This window comes from Carcharodon carcharias, chromosome 39, assembly GCF_017639515.1.
Source record: "Carcharodon carcharias isolate sCarCar2 chromosome 39, sCarCar2.pri, whole genome shotgun sequence".
Lineage (NCBI taxonomy): Eukaryota > Metazoa > Chordata > Chondrichthyes > Lamniformes > Lamnidae > Carcharodon > Carcharodon carcharias.
This window is the reverse complement of record NC_054505.1, coordinates 1,742,875-1,757,231: the sequence shown is the minus strand read 5'-3', so window position 1 is coordinate 1,757,231 and position 14,357 is coordinate 1,742,875. Positions and strand designations below refer to the sequence as shown.

The following is a 14,357-nucleotide window of genomic DNA, read 5'->3' as shown; positions in this document are numbered from 1 at the left end:
GTCAGGAAGGATCTTTTCCTCTGCTGCGTCACGCTATGACTATGACTCTATGGAGGGTTGTTAATATTTGGAATTCTCTTCAACAAAGATAGGTGAGGCAGGGCCATTGAATTTACTCAAGGGTCACTTGGAAAGATTATTGATCTACAAGGGGCCATGAGGTATAGACAGGATTCTGGACTGGAGGCTGCAGGCTGATCAACCATGTCCTTGCTGAATGGCTCCTCCTGTCGCTATCTCTTTAATTCTCATGTGGATGATGAAAACGACGACAGCTACTGATTACAACCAACCAGCTGCAGAAAAATTGCAACATCGGAATTTCAACATAGCAAAGGGCAGCGTGGTTTATTATCCGCAGCCTGGCGGTTGTTCTGGCCCCTCACATTGCCAATTACGGAGTAACAATTTAAGTCAATGATCAAGGATTTTTTTTAGGATTTTATTTTTGATAATCAGATATTTATTTGTATATTCAATGTCCTATCAGAAGTATAAGTTGCAAGTATAAGTAACACGTGTTTGAAAAGGGAAAGCGGATAAGCATTTCACTTTCAGTGGGGTTTTGGGAAAGTCAAGCGACAAACTGGTGAGAGGCCACATTCAGAGAAAGGGCACAGGAAAGATAAAAGGAGTGTAAAATGGGCGTAAAGAAGCGAGGTTACAGAGATGAGTGCTGAAAGCTGGAGACGTATTTCATGAGGAGGTTGGCAAACGTAGGTGCTGGAGGAGTTTGTAGAGAAAGGGAAGGAGGGATCGAGGAGTCAAGGACGGCTTTGATCAGCAGGGTGTGTATTGTAGGGAATGGAGGAGTTTACAAAGCTACGGAGGGAGGGCCATGGAGGGATATATGTATGTGCGTGTATGTGTGAGTGTGTGTGTGTGTGTGAGAGTGTGATGCTGAGAGTGAGTGAGAAGCCTCAGACTTGGCGCAAGGCACAGTTACACTCCTTCCCCAACGCCAAACAATCAGTCATCTTCTCGTACTCCACCCGACTGCACAAACACTCTCAAACACTCTATCTCTCTCTCCCTCTCTCTCTCTCTCTCTCTCACACACACACACACACACAAACACACTCAGTCCCTCGCATTCTCCCTCACACACACTCATTTCCTCGCACTCCCCCCATACATACTCAGTTCCTCATACTTACCCCTACACATATTCACCCCCTAGCACTCCCACCCACACACACTCAGTCCCTCGCACTTGCCCCCCAAGTCACACTCAGTCCCTCGCACTCGCCCCCCAGTCACACTCAGTCCCTCGCACTCGCCCCCCAGTCACACTCAGTCCCTAGCACTCGCCCCCCAGTCACACTCAGTCCCTCGCACTCACCCCCCCAGTCACACTCAGCCCCTCGCACTCACCCCCTAGTCACACTCAGTCCCTCGCACTCACCCCCCCAGTCACACTCAGTCCCTCGCACTCGCCCCCCAGTCACACGCCGTCCCTCGTACCCCCACCCACACACACTCAGCCCCTCGTGCTCGCCCCCCCCAGTCACACTCAGTCCTTCACGCTCCCACCCACACACACTCAGCCCCTCGCAATGCCCCCCAAGTCACACTCAGTCCCTCGCACTCCCACCCATACACACCCAGCCCTCGCACTCACCCCCCAGTCACACTCAATCCCTCGTACTCCTCCCAAACATGCTCAGTCCCTCGCATTCATCCCACACAAACACAGTCCCTGTCACTCAACACGAAAGATATTCAGTCCCTCGCCAACCCACCCCCCACACATTGTCAGTCCCTTGCACTGCCACACACATAATGTCTCTCGCATCCACCCCCCCACACACACACACCCTCAGTCCCTCACACTCCTCCCACACCCCATCAGTCCCTTGCACTTTACCCGCACACCCTCAGCCTCTCACACTCCCCTCACACACTCCTCCCTCACAGACTCAGACTCTCTAACCCCCCGTCCCACACAAACTCATTTCCTCACACACACCCCACACAAACTCAGTCCTTCGCACAACAGCACCAAATATACTCAGTCCCTCGCATTCCCTCCCACACATACTCAATCCCTCGCTCTCCCCTCCTCAAACACTCAGGCACTCTCAGTTGCCCACACCTTTGGTCTCTCGCACTGCTCCCCTCCATCCCCCTCCTCCCCCCACCCCACCCACCGAGACACACACACACACACACACACACACACACACACAAAGGTGCCTCCAACGTGGGAGAGAAGCCGTCTCTGATTAGAGGAACAGCTCCATGCATCATCTTCCATTTCAAATCACCTGCTGTTCTGAATTTGAAAAGTGCCTCCAGGGGCGACATAGAGGGTCTTTGTGGGGTTGCAGCGGGCCCAGGGGCCGCATGTTGGACAAGCGGATTTAAAGGGATCAAATTTGACTGTTTTTCTCTCGTCATCACCTTCATTCTACTTCTTTTTTCGTGGGATGTGGGCGTCACTGGCAATGCCAACGTTCGCTGCCCAAAAATGAATGGCCCTGAACTGATTGGTATTTTAGGCCGTGATGGAGAGGGGTTAAGAGTCAGGTACATTTCTGGATGTCTGGAGTCGCATGTAGGCGGGCCAGGCACGGATGGGTGGTGGGAGTTTGGAACTCTCTGCCTAAAAAGGTGGTTGATTCAGAAACCCTCGCACCATTTAAGATGTATTTAGATACCCACTTGAGTTGCCATGTCCTCCGGGCTATGGGCCAAACGCTGGAAAATAGGATTACTGTGGTCTGATGTTTGTTGTCCAGTGTGGACACAATGGGAAGAATGGCCTCCTTCAGTGTTGTAAACATCTATGGGTCTTTGAGGCAGATTTCCCTATCTTAAGGACATCAGTGAAGCAGGTGGGCATTTAATGGCAATCGATGGGACAGTTATGCTTCAAATTCCAGACTTATTATTTGAAGTTAAATTCCATCCTCCATAATGGTGGGATTTGCAACCATTCCCCAGAGTGCCATTCCCCATTGCCCAGGGACTCGGGAATCCTATTCTTTTTTTCATTATTCATTCATGGGACGTGGGCTTCGCTGGCTGAGCCAGCATTGATTGTCCATCCCTAGTTCCACTTGAGAAGGTTGTGATGAGCTGCGTTCTTGATCCACTGCAGTCCACATGGTATAGGCACACCCACGGCACTGTTAAGGAGGGAAATACAGGATTTTGACCCAGCGAAAGTGAAGGAACAGCGACATATTTCCAAGTCAGGAAGGTGAGTGGCTTGAAGGCGAACTTCCAGGTGGTGGTGTTCCCATGTATCTGCTGCCCTTGTTCATCAAAATGGCCATTGGTCATGGGTTTGGAAGGTGCACTCTCAGGAGCCTTGTTGAATCCCTGCAATGCATCTTGTCAATGGCAGACACTGCTACGACAGTGCATCGCTGGTGGAGGGAGCTAACGGGGTGTCAATCAAGCGGGGTTGCTTTGCCCTAGATGGCGTCGAGCCTCTTGAGTGTTGTGGGAGCTGCACTCATCCAGGCAAGGTGGGAGTATTCCATCACACTCCTGACTTGTACCTTTTCGATGGTAGACAGGCTTTGGGGAGTCAGGAGGTGAGTTATTCGTCACAAGATTCCCAGACTCTGACGTGCTCTTGTAGCCACATTATTTAAATGGTCCAGTTCAGTTTCTGGTCAATGTTAACCCCCAGGATGTTACAGTGGGGGATTCAGTGATGGTAATGCCATTGAATGACAACGTTCAATGGCTGGATTATCCCTTGCCGGAGATGGTCATTTCCTGACACTTGTGCAGCATGAATGTTACTTGCCACTTGTAAGCCCAAGCTTGGATATTGTCTAGGTTTTGTTGCATTTGGACATGAAATGCTTCAGTGGCATTAACACTCTGACACCAGCTCCTCCCCAACTGAATATTCTTTAGTGTCTTTATCACGACTTCTCTGACAATGAGTGAGGAAATTGGGTGCATGTTGCATCCTTTATGTCTGAAAGTGAAGTAAAACGCTGCAATTGGTGTTTAGCAATGGGGAACCTTCAGCCACTGTTAATATTTGCTAATGGAAAATTAGTACACCTTGATATCATGATGTAGACAGTGAGATAGATTCATAATTGATTTTATTTCAATGTGAAACGTTGGAGTGATAAACTTTGAGTCACACAGTTGCAACATTTCTTTCCCTTGATTGGATTTCACTCTACTCCCAGGACAGACACAATCCCAGCAGGACAAAAGTGACAAGACCCAAACGATTTTGGAATGAATTGGATGTTCCATTAAAATCTAAAAGAAAAGGTAGAATATGAATCGATAATTCTTTTGCAGCTTTGCAAAGATGAGTATCAGCCCCTTGACACCATTGTCCTCAGCATATATTTGCAAATTGCACCACACAATACAATTACACTCCACTCCAATTCTCTCAATGACCCATCACCAATCCCTGCTCCCAATCTCTGTAACTTTCACCAGCGCCTAAAATTCTCATCCTCCTGTCCAAATCCCTCCATTCTCCCTCAACCCCTCCCTCCCATCTCTGTTAACTTCCCCAGCCGCTAAAGTTCTCATCCCCTTGTTCAAATCCCTCCCTCACCTCCTCCGCCTCTATCAATTCACCTCCTCAAGCCCCTACAATTCTCATCCTCATGTTAAATTCCCACTTTTGTCGACTCCCTCCCTAACTCTGTAACCTCATCCAGCACCCACAATTGTCATCTTACTGTTCAAATCCTTCTATGGCTTTTGCTCTCTCCCTCCCTGCCTCTCTAACCTCCTCAATCAGCTGTAGTTCTCATCCTCATGTTCAACTCCCATCACCGCACCCCGCCCCTTCCCTGCCTATCTCTGCAACCCCGTCAAACCCTCCAAATCTCAACCACCTGCTCAAGTACCTCCATCGCCATCACACACTCTCACTATGTTTGTAAAATCCTCCGGCTGCAAAAATTCTCATCCCCCCATCCTAATTCCTCGATGGCCGCTTGTCCCCATCCCAATCTCAGTAAACTCCTCCAGCTCCTACAATTCACATCCGCCTGTTTAAATCCCTCCCTCAACCCCTCCCTCCCTATCTCTGTAACCTCCTGCAGCCTCTACAATTCCCATCCTCCTGTTCAAATCCCTCCCTTAGCCCCTCCCTCACTATATCTGTAACCTCCTCCAGCCCCCACAATTCTCATCCTATTCAACTCCCTCCCTCAACCCCTCCCTCCCTATCTCTGTAACCTCATCCAGCCCCTACAATTCTCATCCTCCTGTTCAAATCCCTCCCTCACGGACTCCCTCCCTATCTCTGTAAACTTCCCCCAGCCCCTACAATTCTCATCATTGTGTTGAAGTCTCTCAATGGGCCCTCTCCTTCTCTAAACCTGTTCAAACTCCTCCAAAAACAACTCTGGTCCTCCTGTATAATCCCTGCCAAATGCCTCGCCTCCTCACTCTCTCTCTCTCATTAAACTTGTTCCAAGCCGGTTGGCTTTGGTCAATGATATGGTTTTAGTTGAGAAACTTAAAGGAGGGGAGACATTGTTTGGTGTAGGGAGGTCACGCGAGGGGGTGCTCGCGGGGTGGGTCCTGTATTGGGGTAGTGGATAGAGGCAGTGAGGTTTAGAGAGTGAATTCCAGAGCGTAGGGTCCCCAGGCCTATGGCACGGCCACCAATGCTGCAAAGAAGGTACTCTGGGGATTTTCAAGAGGCCGGGATTGAACAGCTGAACATAGAAAATAGGAACAGGAGTGTACCATTCGTCCCCTCGAGCCTGCTCTGCCATTCCATAGGATCATGGCTGATCTTCTTGTGTTTCTAGCTCCACATTCCCACCGACCCCCGATAATCTCTGATTCCCTTGCCTGACAAGAATCTATCGACCTCTGTCTTAAAACTATTCAATGACCCCACCTCCACCGCCTTCTGAGGCAGAGAGTCCCAATGTCGCACAACCCTCTCAAAGAAAAAAAATCTCCTCATCTCCATCCTAAACGGGTGACCCCTAATTTTTAAACAGTGCCCCTTATTTCTGGACCCACCCACCAGAGGAAACATCCTTTCCACGTCTAAATTGTCCAGGCCTTTCAGGATCTTGTTCCCTTCAATCAAAGCATCTCTTGCTCTTCTAAACTCCAATGGAAACAAGCAAAGCCGGTCTAATCATTCCTCATAAGACAACACTCTCGTTCCAGCAGGAAATCTAGTGAAACTCGTCTGAGCTGCATCCAACGCATTTACATCCTTCATTAAGTAAGGAGTCCAAAACTGCACACTGCACATTGAAGGATTGCAGTGATGGTGGAGGGGTATTGGAAACAGGGATGGGCCGAGGTGCCATGCATTGAATTGAAAGGGAAGATCAGAGTTGAAAAGTGAACACTGGGAAACAATGATGAGTCGAGATCCCTTATAGAGACGTGTACAGTGGAGTCCGAATTGTAGGTTCAAGGCCAGACTGTGGCATTTGAAACAAATATTACCATCTTCAGATTGTGGCGTTGCTGGAGAGGGTGGCAATGTAGGACAGCAAGCTCAGAGGGGGAATATAGGAGTGGGACTCTGAGTGCCTGAGGTAATGGGGCACCAGGGATACTGGATCAGGTCAGGGCTACAGGGGGTAGAAGATTGGAGTTCAACGAGGGGAGTGCTGGAATTGGCAAGTCCAGAGGCAACTACAGTGCACAGATGAGTGTTTCAGCTTCAGATGAGCTGAGACAGGGCGGGTCGAGCTGTGAAAACGAGGTGGATTTGGGCTGCATTAGAACTGGCTTTATGCCTCGATATGTGATTAGCAGATGTATTGCGACACCACGATCTTCAAGTTCCTCTCCCGCCACACACTGTGCTGCCTTAGTACTACTGCTTCATCGTTTGTTCACTGTAGCAGGGTTTTTATTTTTTTATATTAATTCATGGGATGTGGGGTTTGCTGGCAGTGCCAGCATTTTTTGCCCCTCCCTAGTTGCCCCTTGTGGAGGTGCTGATGGGCCGCCTTCTTGAACCGTTGCATTCCATGTGGTGTAGGTGCACCCACAATGTTCTTAGGGAAGGAGTTGCAGGATTTTGAACCACGACAGTGATGTATTTTCAAGTCAGAATGGTGAATGACTTGGAGTGGAACTTTCACATGGTGGTATTCCCATCGATCTGCTGCCCTTGCCCTTCTAGATGGCAGTGGTCGTGAGTTCGTAAGGTGCTTTCTAAGGAGCACTGTTGAGTTCCTGCAGTCCATCTTGTAGATGGTACACATTGCTGCTACTGTGCGTCGTGGTGGAGGGATTGAATGTTTGTGGATGGGGTGCCAATCAAGCGGGGCTGCTTTATCCTGGACGCTGTCGAGCTTCTTGAGTGTTGTGGTAGCAGCACTCATCCAGGCATGTGGAGTGTATTCCATTCCACTCCTGACTTGGGCCTTGTAGGTTGTGGATAGGATTTGGGGAGTCAGGAGGTGAGTTAGTTGTCGCAGGATTCCCAGCCTCTGACCTGCTCTTGTAGTCACAGTATTTCTATGGCTGGTCCAGTTCCATTTCTGGCCAATGGGTGATCCAGGAGGGTTAAAACATCGGAACTCCATCCCCAATGCCCGGGGTCCCGAAAACTGCAGCGGTTCAAGAAGGCAGCTCTCCCCCACCTTCTCAAGGGGCAATTAGGGAGGAGCATTAAATGCTGGGCTCAGGCAGCGATGCCACCATCACGGGGACGAATGAAATGAAATGTGTTCGAAATCTCGTCTCTGGGTCAAACATGACACCGAGTTCTTGACCATTCTGCTCCGGTCTCTGAACACTAGAAAGGGAGAGGGGCTGAGTCACGCTCTTGGGACTTGAGTTTGGGATGGCGATCGAAGGCAATCCTTTCAAGTTATGCAATAGTCATTAAGAGGAGGCCTGTACACATTCGGCACTGGATGGCCTACAGGAATTTAGAAATAATGGAATTGTCCATAGACGTGTTGGCAAGAGAGAGAGAGAGAGCTGGGTATTGCCAGCATCGATGCGTGAACTGACATTCTCCTTAAAAGTGGCCACTCAGAGGGCTATTAAATGTCTCTCACCTGTCACAATGACCTGCACTGTTTCACTGCGGGGTGAGTAATAGTTCGTCTGCTTTACTGTCCTGGCATAGTCACAGTTGAAGCTCCAATTTCCGGCACTGATCAAGTCATTGACGATGAAGGAGGCCGACGGCACAGAGCCGGATACATTTATTGTTCGCCTTGTTTCACCATCGCGATAGAAGTTGAATAGGCCACCGGAGTTCATAATGGCGCCTGTGCAGGTCAGTCGAATGGGCCTCCCACTTCTGACCACGCCAGAAGGCGGTTCGACAGTAATTGCGGCCCTGGGGAGTTCCTCTGAAATTAAACAGAGACAGATATGAATAGTCTACGGAACACACTTGGAGCCCATTGAGTCAGGTATTGATGCACGAGAAGAAAGACTGGGAGTAAGGGTGTGGCGTTATTTTGTCACTACCTCCTGGTATTCAGGAATTGTTTCCTTAACTTTATTCGTTCATGGGATGTGGGCCTTTCTGGCTAGGCCATCCCTAACTGACCGTGTTCAGAGGGCACTTAAATTTCAAAACCTGGATCCACATGCAGCAGGTTAGGATGACAGGTTCTCTTCCCTGAAGGACGTTACTGAACCAAACAGGCTTTTTCAGTAATCAGCAATGATTTCATGGACATCATCAGACTTGCCATTCCAGATTATCATCTGCCATGATGGGATTCGAACCCGATGCCCCAGTGCCTTACCCTGGGTCCTTGGAATACCAGTCCAGGGACAAAAGCACAACACCACCTGCTCTCCTTGACTGCATAAGACAATGTATCATCCACATCTCTTTGGGGCAGTGGATTCCAAGGTTTTACAACCCTCAGGGTGAATACATTTTTCCTGAGGTGAGCCTGAAATGGCCGAATAATTCTCCTGGGACTCCGGCCCCGCACCCCCATCTCTCTCATTCTGGACTCAACAGCCAGGTTGGAGGCCATTGCGGTGAAGGTGGAGAACAATCTCAGAATCAACTCTCTCAAATCCCCCTCTCAGCAGTACCTACATTTCAATCATGTCATGTCTCGTTCTTCTTGTTCTAAGAAGCATAGGCCCAATCTAATACATCTCTCCTCCTAGCACAGGCTCCCATTCCAGGAATCAATACAAGGAACATTCATTAACCCCTGCAAACCCAATGAACATTCCTTACAACAACATTCTCTAAGTTGGATTTGGTTGCAAGTTTCATACATATAATTACATGATGTTAAGCAGATTGTCTAATGGTTTAATAATATGGCATTGTCCTAATTGGACAAGTCAGAATATGCAACTGACGTTGCCCGTGTTGATTTAAGGGGTAAATGATGGGGGAGTCTCTTTCCCTGTTTGGATGAACAGAGACTGCTCGGACGCTAAATGACAGAGAATGAGCAGGTGTTAGAATTAGCAGCCATGGTCAGGTGATGGCTCTCGCTAGGAGAGGCAGGTAGAGGGCAATGTAGGACAGCGAGCTCAGAGGGGGAATATAGGAGCTGGACTCTGTGCGTCTGAGGGAATGGAGCACCAGGTATATTGGATCAGCTTAGGGCTACAGGGTGTAGAAGATTGGAGTCCAACCAGGAGAGTGCTGGAATTGCCAAGTCCCGAGACAATGACAGTGCACAGATGAGTCTTTCAGCTTCAAGTGAGTTGAGACAGGGCAGATCGAGCTGTGAAAACGATGTGGATTTGGATTGAATTAGCACTGGCTTTATGCCTCGACATGTGATTAGCAGAAGTATTGCAAGACCATCATCTGCATGTTCCTCTCCAGCCACACACTGTGCTGCCTTGGTACCACTGCATCATCGTTCGTTCACTGTAGCAGGGTTTTTCTTTTTTATATTAATTCACGGGTTGTGGGGTTTGCTGGCAGTGCCAGCATTTATTGCCCCTCCCTGGTTGCCCCTTGTGGAGTTGGTGATGGGCCGCCTTCTTGAACCGTTGCATTCCATGTGGTGGAGGTCCACCCACAGTGTTCAAAGGGAATGAGTTGAAGGATTTTGAACAAGCGAGAATGATGTATTTTCAAGTCAGAATGTTGCATGACTTGGAGGGGAACTTTCACGTCGTGGTATTCCCATCGATCTGCTGCCCTTGCCCTTCTAGATGGCAGTGGTCGTGGGTTCAGAAGGTGCTTTCTAAGGAACCTTGTTGAATTCCTGCAGTCCATCTTGTAGATGGTACACGTTGCTGCTACTGTGCGTTGTGGTGGACGGATTAAATGTTTGTGGATGGGGTGCCAATCAAGCGGGGCTGCTTTATCCAGGACGCGGTCGAGCTTCTTGAGTGCTGTGGTAGCACCACTCATCCAGGCATGTGGAGTGTATTCCATTCCACTCCTGACTTGTGCCTTCTAGATTGTGGATAGGATTTGGGGAGACAGAAGGTGAGTTTTTCGTTGCAGGATTCCAAGCCTCTGACCTGCTCTTGTAGCCACAGTATTTCTATGGCTGGTCCAGTTCCGTTTCTGGCCAATGGGTGATCCAGCAGGGTTAAAACACCGGAAATCCATCCCGAACGCTCGGGGTCTCGAAACTGTAGCAGTTCAAGAAGGCAGCTCTCCACCACATTCTCAAGGGGCAATTAGGGAGGAGCATTATATGCTTGTCCCAGGCAGCGATGCCATCATCACGGGGACGAATGAAATGAAATGTTTTCGAAATCTCGTCTCTGCGTCAAACATGACACCGAGTTCTTGACCATTCTGCTTCGGTCTATGAACGCTTGAAAGGGAGAGAGGCTGAGTCACGATGTTGGGACTTGAGTTTGGGCTGGCGATCGAAGGCAATCCTTTCAAGTTATGCAACAGTCATGAAGAGGATGGACGTGCACATTCGGCACTGGATGGCCTACACAAATTGTGACAATTTAGAAATAATGGAATTGTCCATAGACGTGTTGGCAAGAGAGAGAGAGAGAGCTGGGTATTGCCAGCATCGATGCGTGAACTGACATTCTCCTTAAAAGTGGCCACTCAGAGGGCTATTAAATGTCTCTCACCTGTCACAATGACCTGCACTGTTTCACTGCGGGGTGAGTAATAGTTCGTCTGCTTTACTGTCCTGGCATAGTCACAGTTGAAGCTCCAATTTCCGGCACTGATCAAGTCATTGACGATGAAGGAGGCCGACGGCACAGAGCCGGATACATTTATTGTTCGCCTTGTTTCACCATCGCGATAGAAGTTGAATAGGCCACCGGAGTTCAGAATGGCTCCTGTGCAGGTCAGTCGAATGGGCCTCCCACTTCTGACCACGCCAGAAGGCGGTTCGACAGAAATTGTGGCCCTGGGGAGTTCCTCTGAAATTAAACAGAGACAGATATGCCTAGTCTGCAGCCTTCACTTGGAGGGCCATTGAGTCAGGTTTAGAGCACCAGTAGAAATACTGGGAATGTGGCTGTGGGGTTATTTTGTCACTACCTCCTGGTATTCAGGAATTTTTTCCTTAACTTTATTCATTCATGTGGTGTGGGCATTTCTAGCTAGGCGATCCCTAACTGACCGGGTTCAGAGGGCACTTAATTTCAAAACCTGGATCCATTTGTAGCAGGTAAGGAAGACAGGTTCTCTTCCCTGAAGGACATTACTGAACCAAACAGGCTTTTTCAGTAATCAGCAATGGTTTTATGGTCATCATCAGGCTTGCCATTCCTGATTATCATCTGCCATGATGGGATTCGAAGCAAATTCCCAAGTGCCTTACCCTGGGTCCTTGGAATACCAGTCCAGGGACAAAATCGCAACACCACCAACTCCCCTCGACTGCACAAAAGATGGTGCCATCCACATCTCTTTGGGACACTGGATTCCAAGGTTTCACAACCCTCAGGGTGAATACATTTTTCCTCAGGTGAGCCTGAAATGGCCGAATCCTTCTCATGGGACTCATGACCCACGTAACCATCCCTCTCATTCCGGACTCAACAGCCGGGGTGGAGGCCGTTGCGGTGGAGGTGGAGAACGACTTCTCAGAATCAACTCTCTCAAACCCCCCTCCCAGCAGTGTCTACATTTCAATCACATCATGTCTTGTTCTTCTTGTTCTAAGAAGCGCGTGTCCATTCTACTACATCTCTCCTCCGAGCACAGCCTCCCAATTCCAGGAATCAATACAAGGAACATTCATTAACCCCTGTAAACCCAATGAACCTTCCTTAAAACAACACTCTCTAAGTTGGATTTGGTTGCAAGTTTCATACATATAATTACATGATGTTAAGCGGATTGTCCAATGGTTTAATAATATGGTATAGTCCTATTTGGACAAGTCAGAATATGCAACTGACGTTGCCCGTGTTGATTTAAGGGGTAAATGATGGGGGAGTCTCTTTCCCTGTTTGGATAAACAGAGACTGCTCGGACGCTAAATGACAGAGAATTGGCAGGTGTTAGAATTAACAGCCATGGTCAGGTGATGGCTCTCGCTAGGAGAGGCAGGTAGAGGGCAATGTAGGACAGCGAGCTCAGAGGGGGAATATAGGAGCTGGACTCTGTGCGTCTGAGGGAATGGAGCACCAGGTATATTGGATCAGCTTAGGGCTACAGGGGGTAAAAGATTGGAGTCCAACCAGGAGAGTGCTGGAAATTCCAGGTCCCGAGACAATGACAGTGCACAGATGACTATTTCAGCTTCAATTGAGCTGAGACAGGGCGGGTCGAGCTGTGAAAAAGAGGCTTTATGCCTCGACTTGTGATTAGCAGACGTATTGCAAGACCACGATCTGCAAGTTCATTTCCAGCCACACACTGTGCTGCCTTGGTACTACTGCATCATCGTTCGTTCACTGTAGCAGGATTTCTCTTTTTTATATTAATTCATGGGATGTGTGTTTGCTGGCAGTGCCAGCATTTATTGCACCTCCCTAGTTGCCCCTTGAGTAGGTGGTGATGGGCCGCCTTCTTGAACCGTTGCATTTCATGTGGTGTAGGTGCACCCACAATGTTCAAAGGGAATGAGTTGCTGGATTTTGAACAAGCGACAGTGATGTATTTTCAAGTCAGAATGGTGAATGACTTGGAGGGGAACTTTCACGTGGTGGTATTCCCATCGATCTGCTGCCCTTGCCCTTCTAGCTGGCAGTGGTCGAGGGTTCAGAAGGTGCTTTCTAAGGAGCCTTGTTGAATTCCTGCAGTCCATCTTGTAGATGGTACACATTGCTGCTACTGTGCGTGGTGATGGAGGGATTGAATGTTTGTGGATGGGGTGCCAATCAAGCGGGGCTGCTTTATCCTGGACGCGGTCAAGCTTCTTGAGTGTTGTGGTAGCAGCACTCATCCAGGCATGTGGAGTGTATTCCATTCCACTCCTGACTTGGGCCCTTTGGATTGTGGATAGGATTTGGGGAGACAGGAGGTGAGTTAATCGTCGTAGCATTCCAAGCTTCTGACCTGCTCTTGCAGCAACAGTATTTCAATGGCTGATCCAGTTCCGTTTCTGGTCAATGGGTGGTCCAGGAGGGTTAAAACACTGGAACTCCATCCCGAACGCCTGGTGTACCGAAACTGTAGCGGTTCAAGAAGGGAGCTCTCCACCACCTGCTCAAGGGGCAATTAGGGAGGAGCATTACATGCTTGTCCCAGGCAGCGATGCCATGATCACGGGCATGAATGAAATGTAATGTTTTCGAAATCTTGTCTCTGCGTCAAACATGACACTGAGTTCTTGACCATTCTGCTTCGGTCTATGAACGCTTGAAAGGGAGAGGGGCTGAGTCAAGGTCTTGGGACTCAAGTTCGGGCTGGCGATCGAAGGCAATGCTTTCAAGTTATGCAACAGTCATTAAGAGGATGGACGTGCACATTCGGCACTGGATGGCCTACAGGAATTTAGAAATAATGGAATTGTCCATAGACGTGTTGGCAAGAGAGAGAGAGAGAGCTGGGTATTGCCAGCATCGATGCGTGAACTGACATTCTCCTTAAAAGTGGCCACTCAGAGGGCAATTAAATGTCTCTCACCTGTCACAATGACCTGCACTGTTTCACTGCGGGGTGAGTAATAGTTCGTCTGCTTTACTGTCCTGGCATAGTCACAGTTGAAGCTCCAATTTCCGGCACTGATCAAGTCATTGACGATGAAGGAGGCCGACGGCACAGAGCCGGATACATTTATTGTTCGCCTTGTTTCACCATCGCGATAGAAGTTGAATAGGCCACCGGAGTTCATAATGGCGCCTGTGCAGGTCAGTCGAATGGGCCTCCCACTTCTGACCACGCCAGAAGGCGGTTCGACAGTAATTGTGGCCCTGGGGAGTTCCTCTGAAATTAAACAGAGACAGATATGCCTAGTCTGCAGCCTTCACTTGGAGGGCCATTGAGTCAGGTTTAGAGCACCAGTAGAAATACTGGGAATGTGGCTGTGGGGTTA

At 49.0% G+C, this 14,357-nt stretch overlaps 1 protein-coding gene across 1 annotated transcript; it reads right to left on the bottom strand.

The window, feature by feature from the left end:
* Positions 1-4,056: 4,056 nt before the first annotated feature.
* LOC121273098 (osteoclast-associated immunoglobulin-like receptor) lies at positions 4,057-14,156 on the bottom strand. Its single transcript, XM_041180062.1, has 5 exons — positions 13,949-14,156; positions 13,562-13,747; positions 10,990-11,289; positions 7,998-8,297; positions 4,057-4,239 (listed from the first exon to the last, which is right to left on the bottom strand). Exons 1-5 carry the CDS (start codon positions 14,154-14,156, stop codon positions 4,154-4,156), a joined length of 1,080 nt encoding a protein of 359 aa, XP_041035996.1. The 3' UTR covers positions 4,057-4,153.
* Positions 14,157-14,357: the final 201 nt, after the last annotated feature.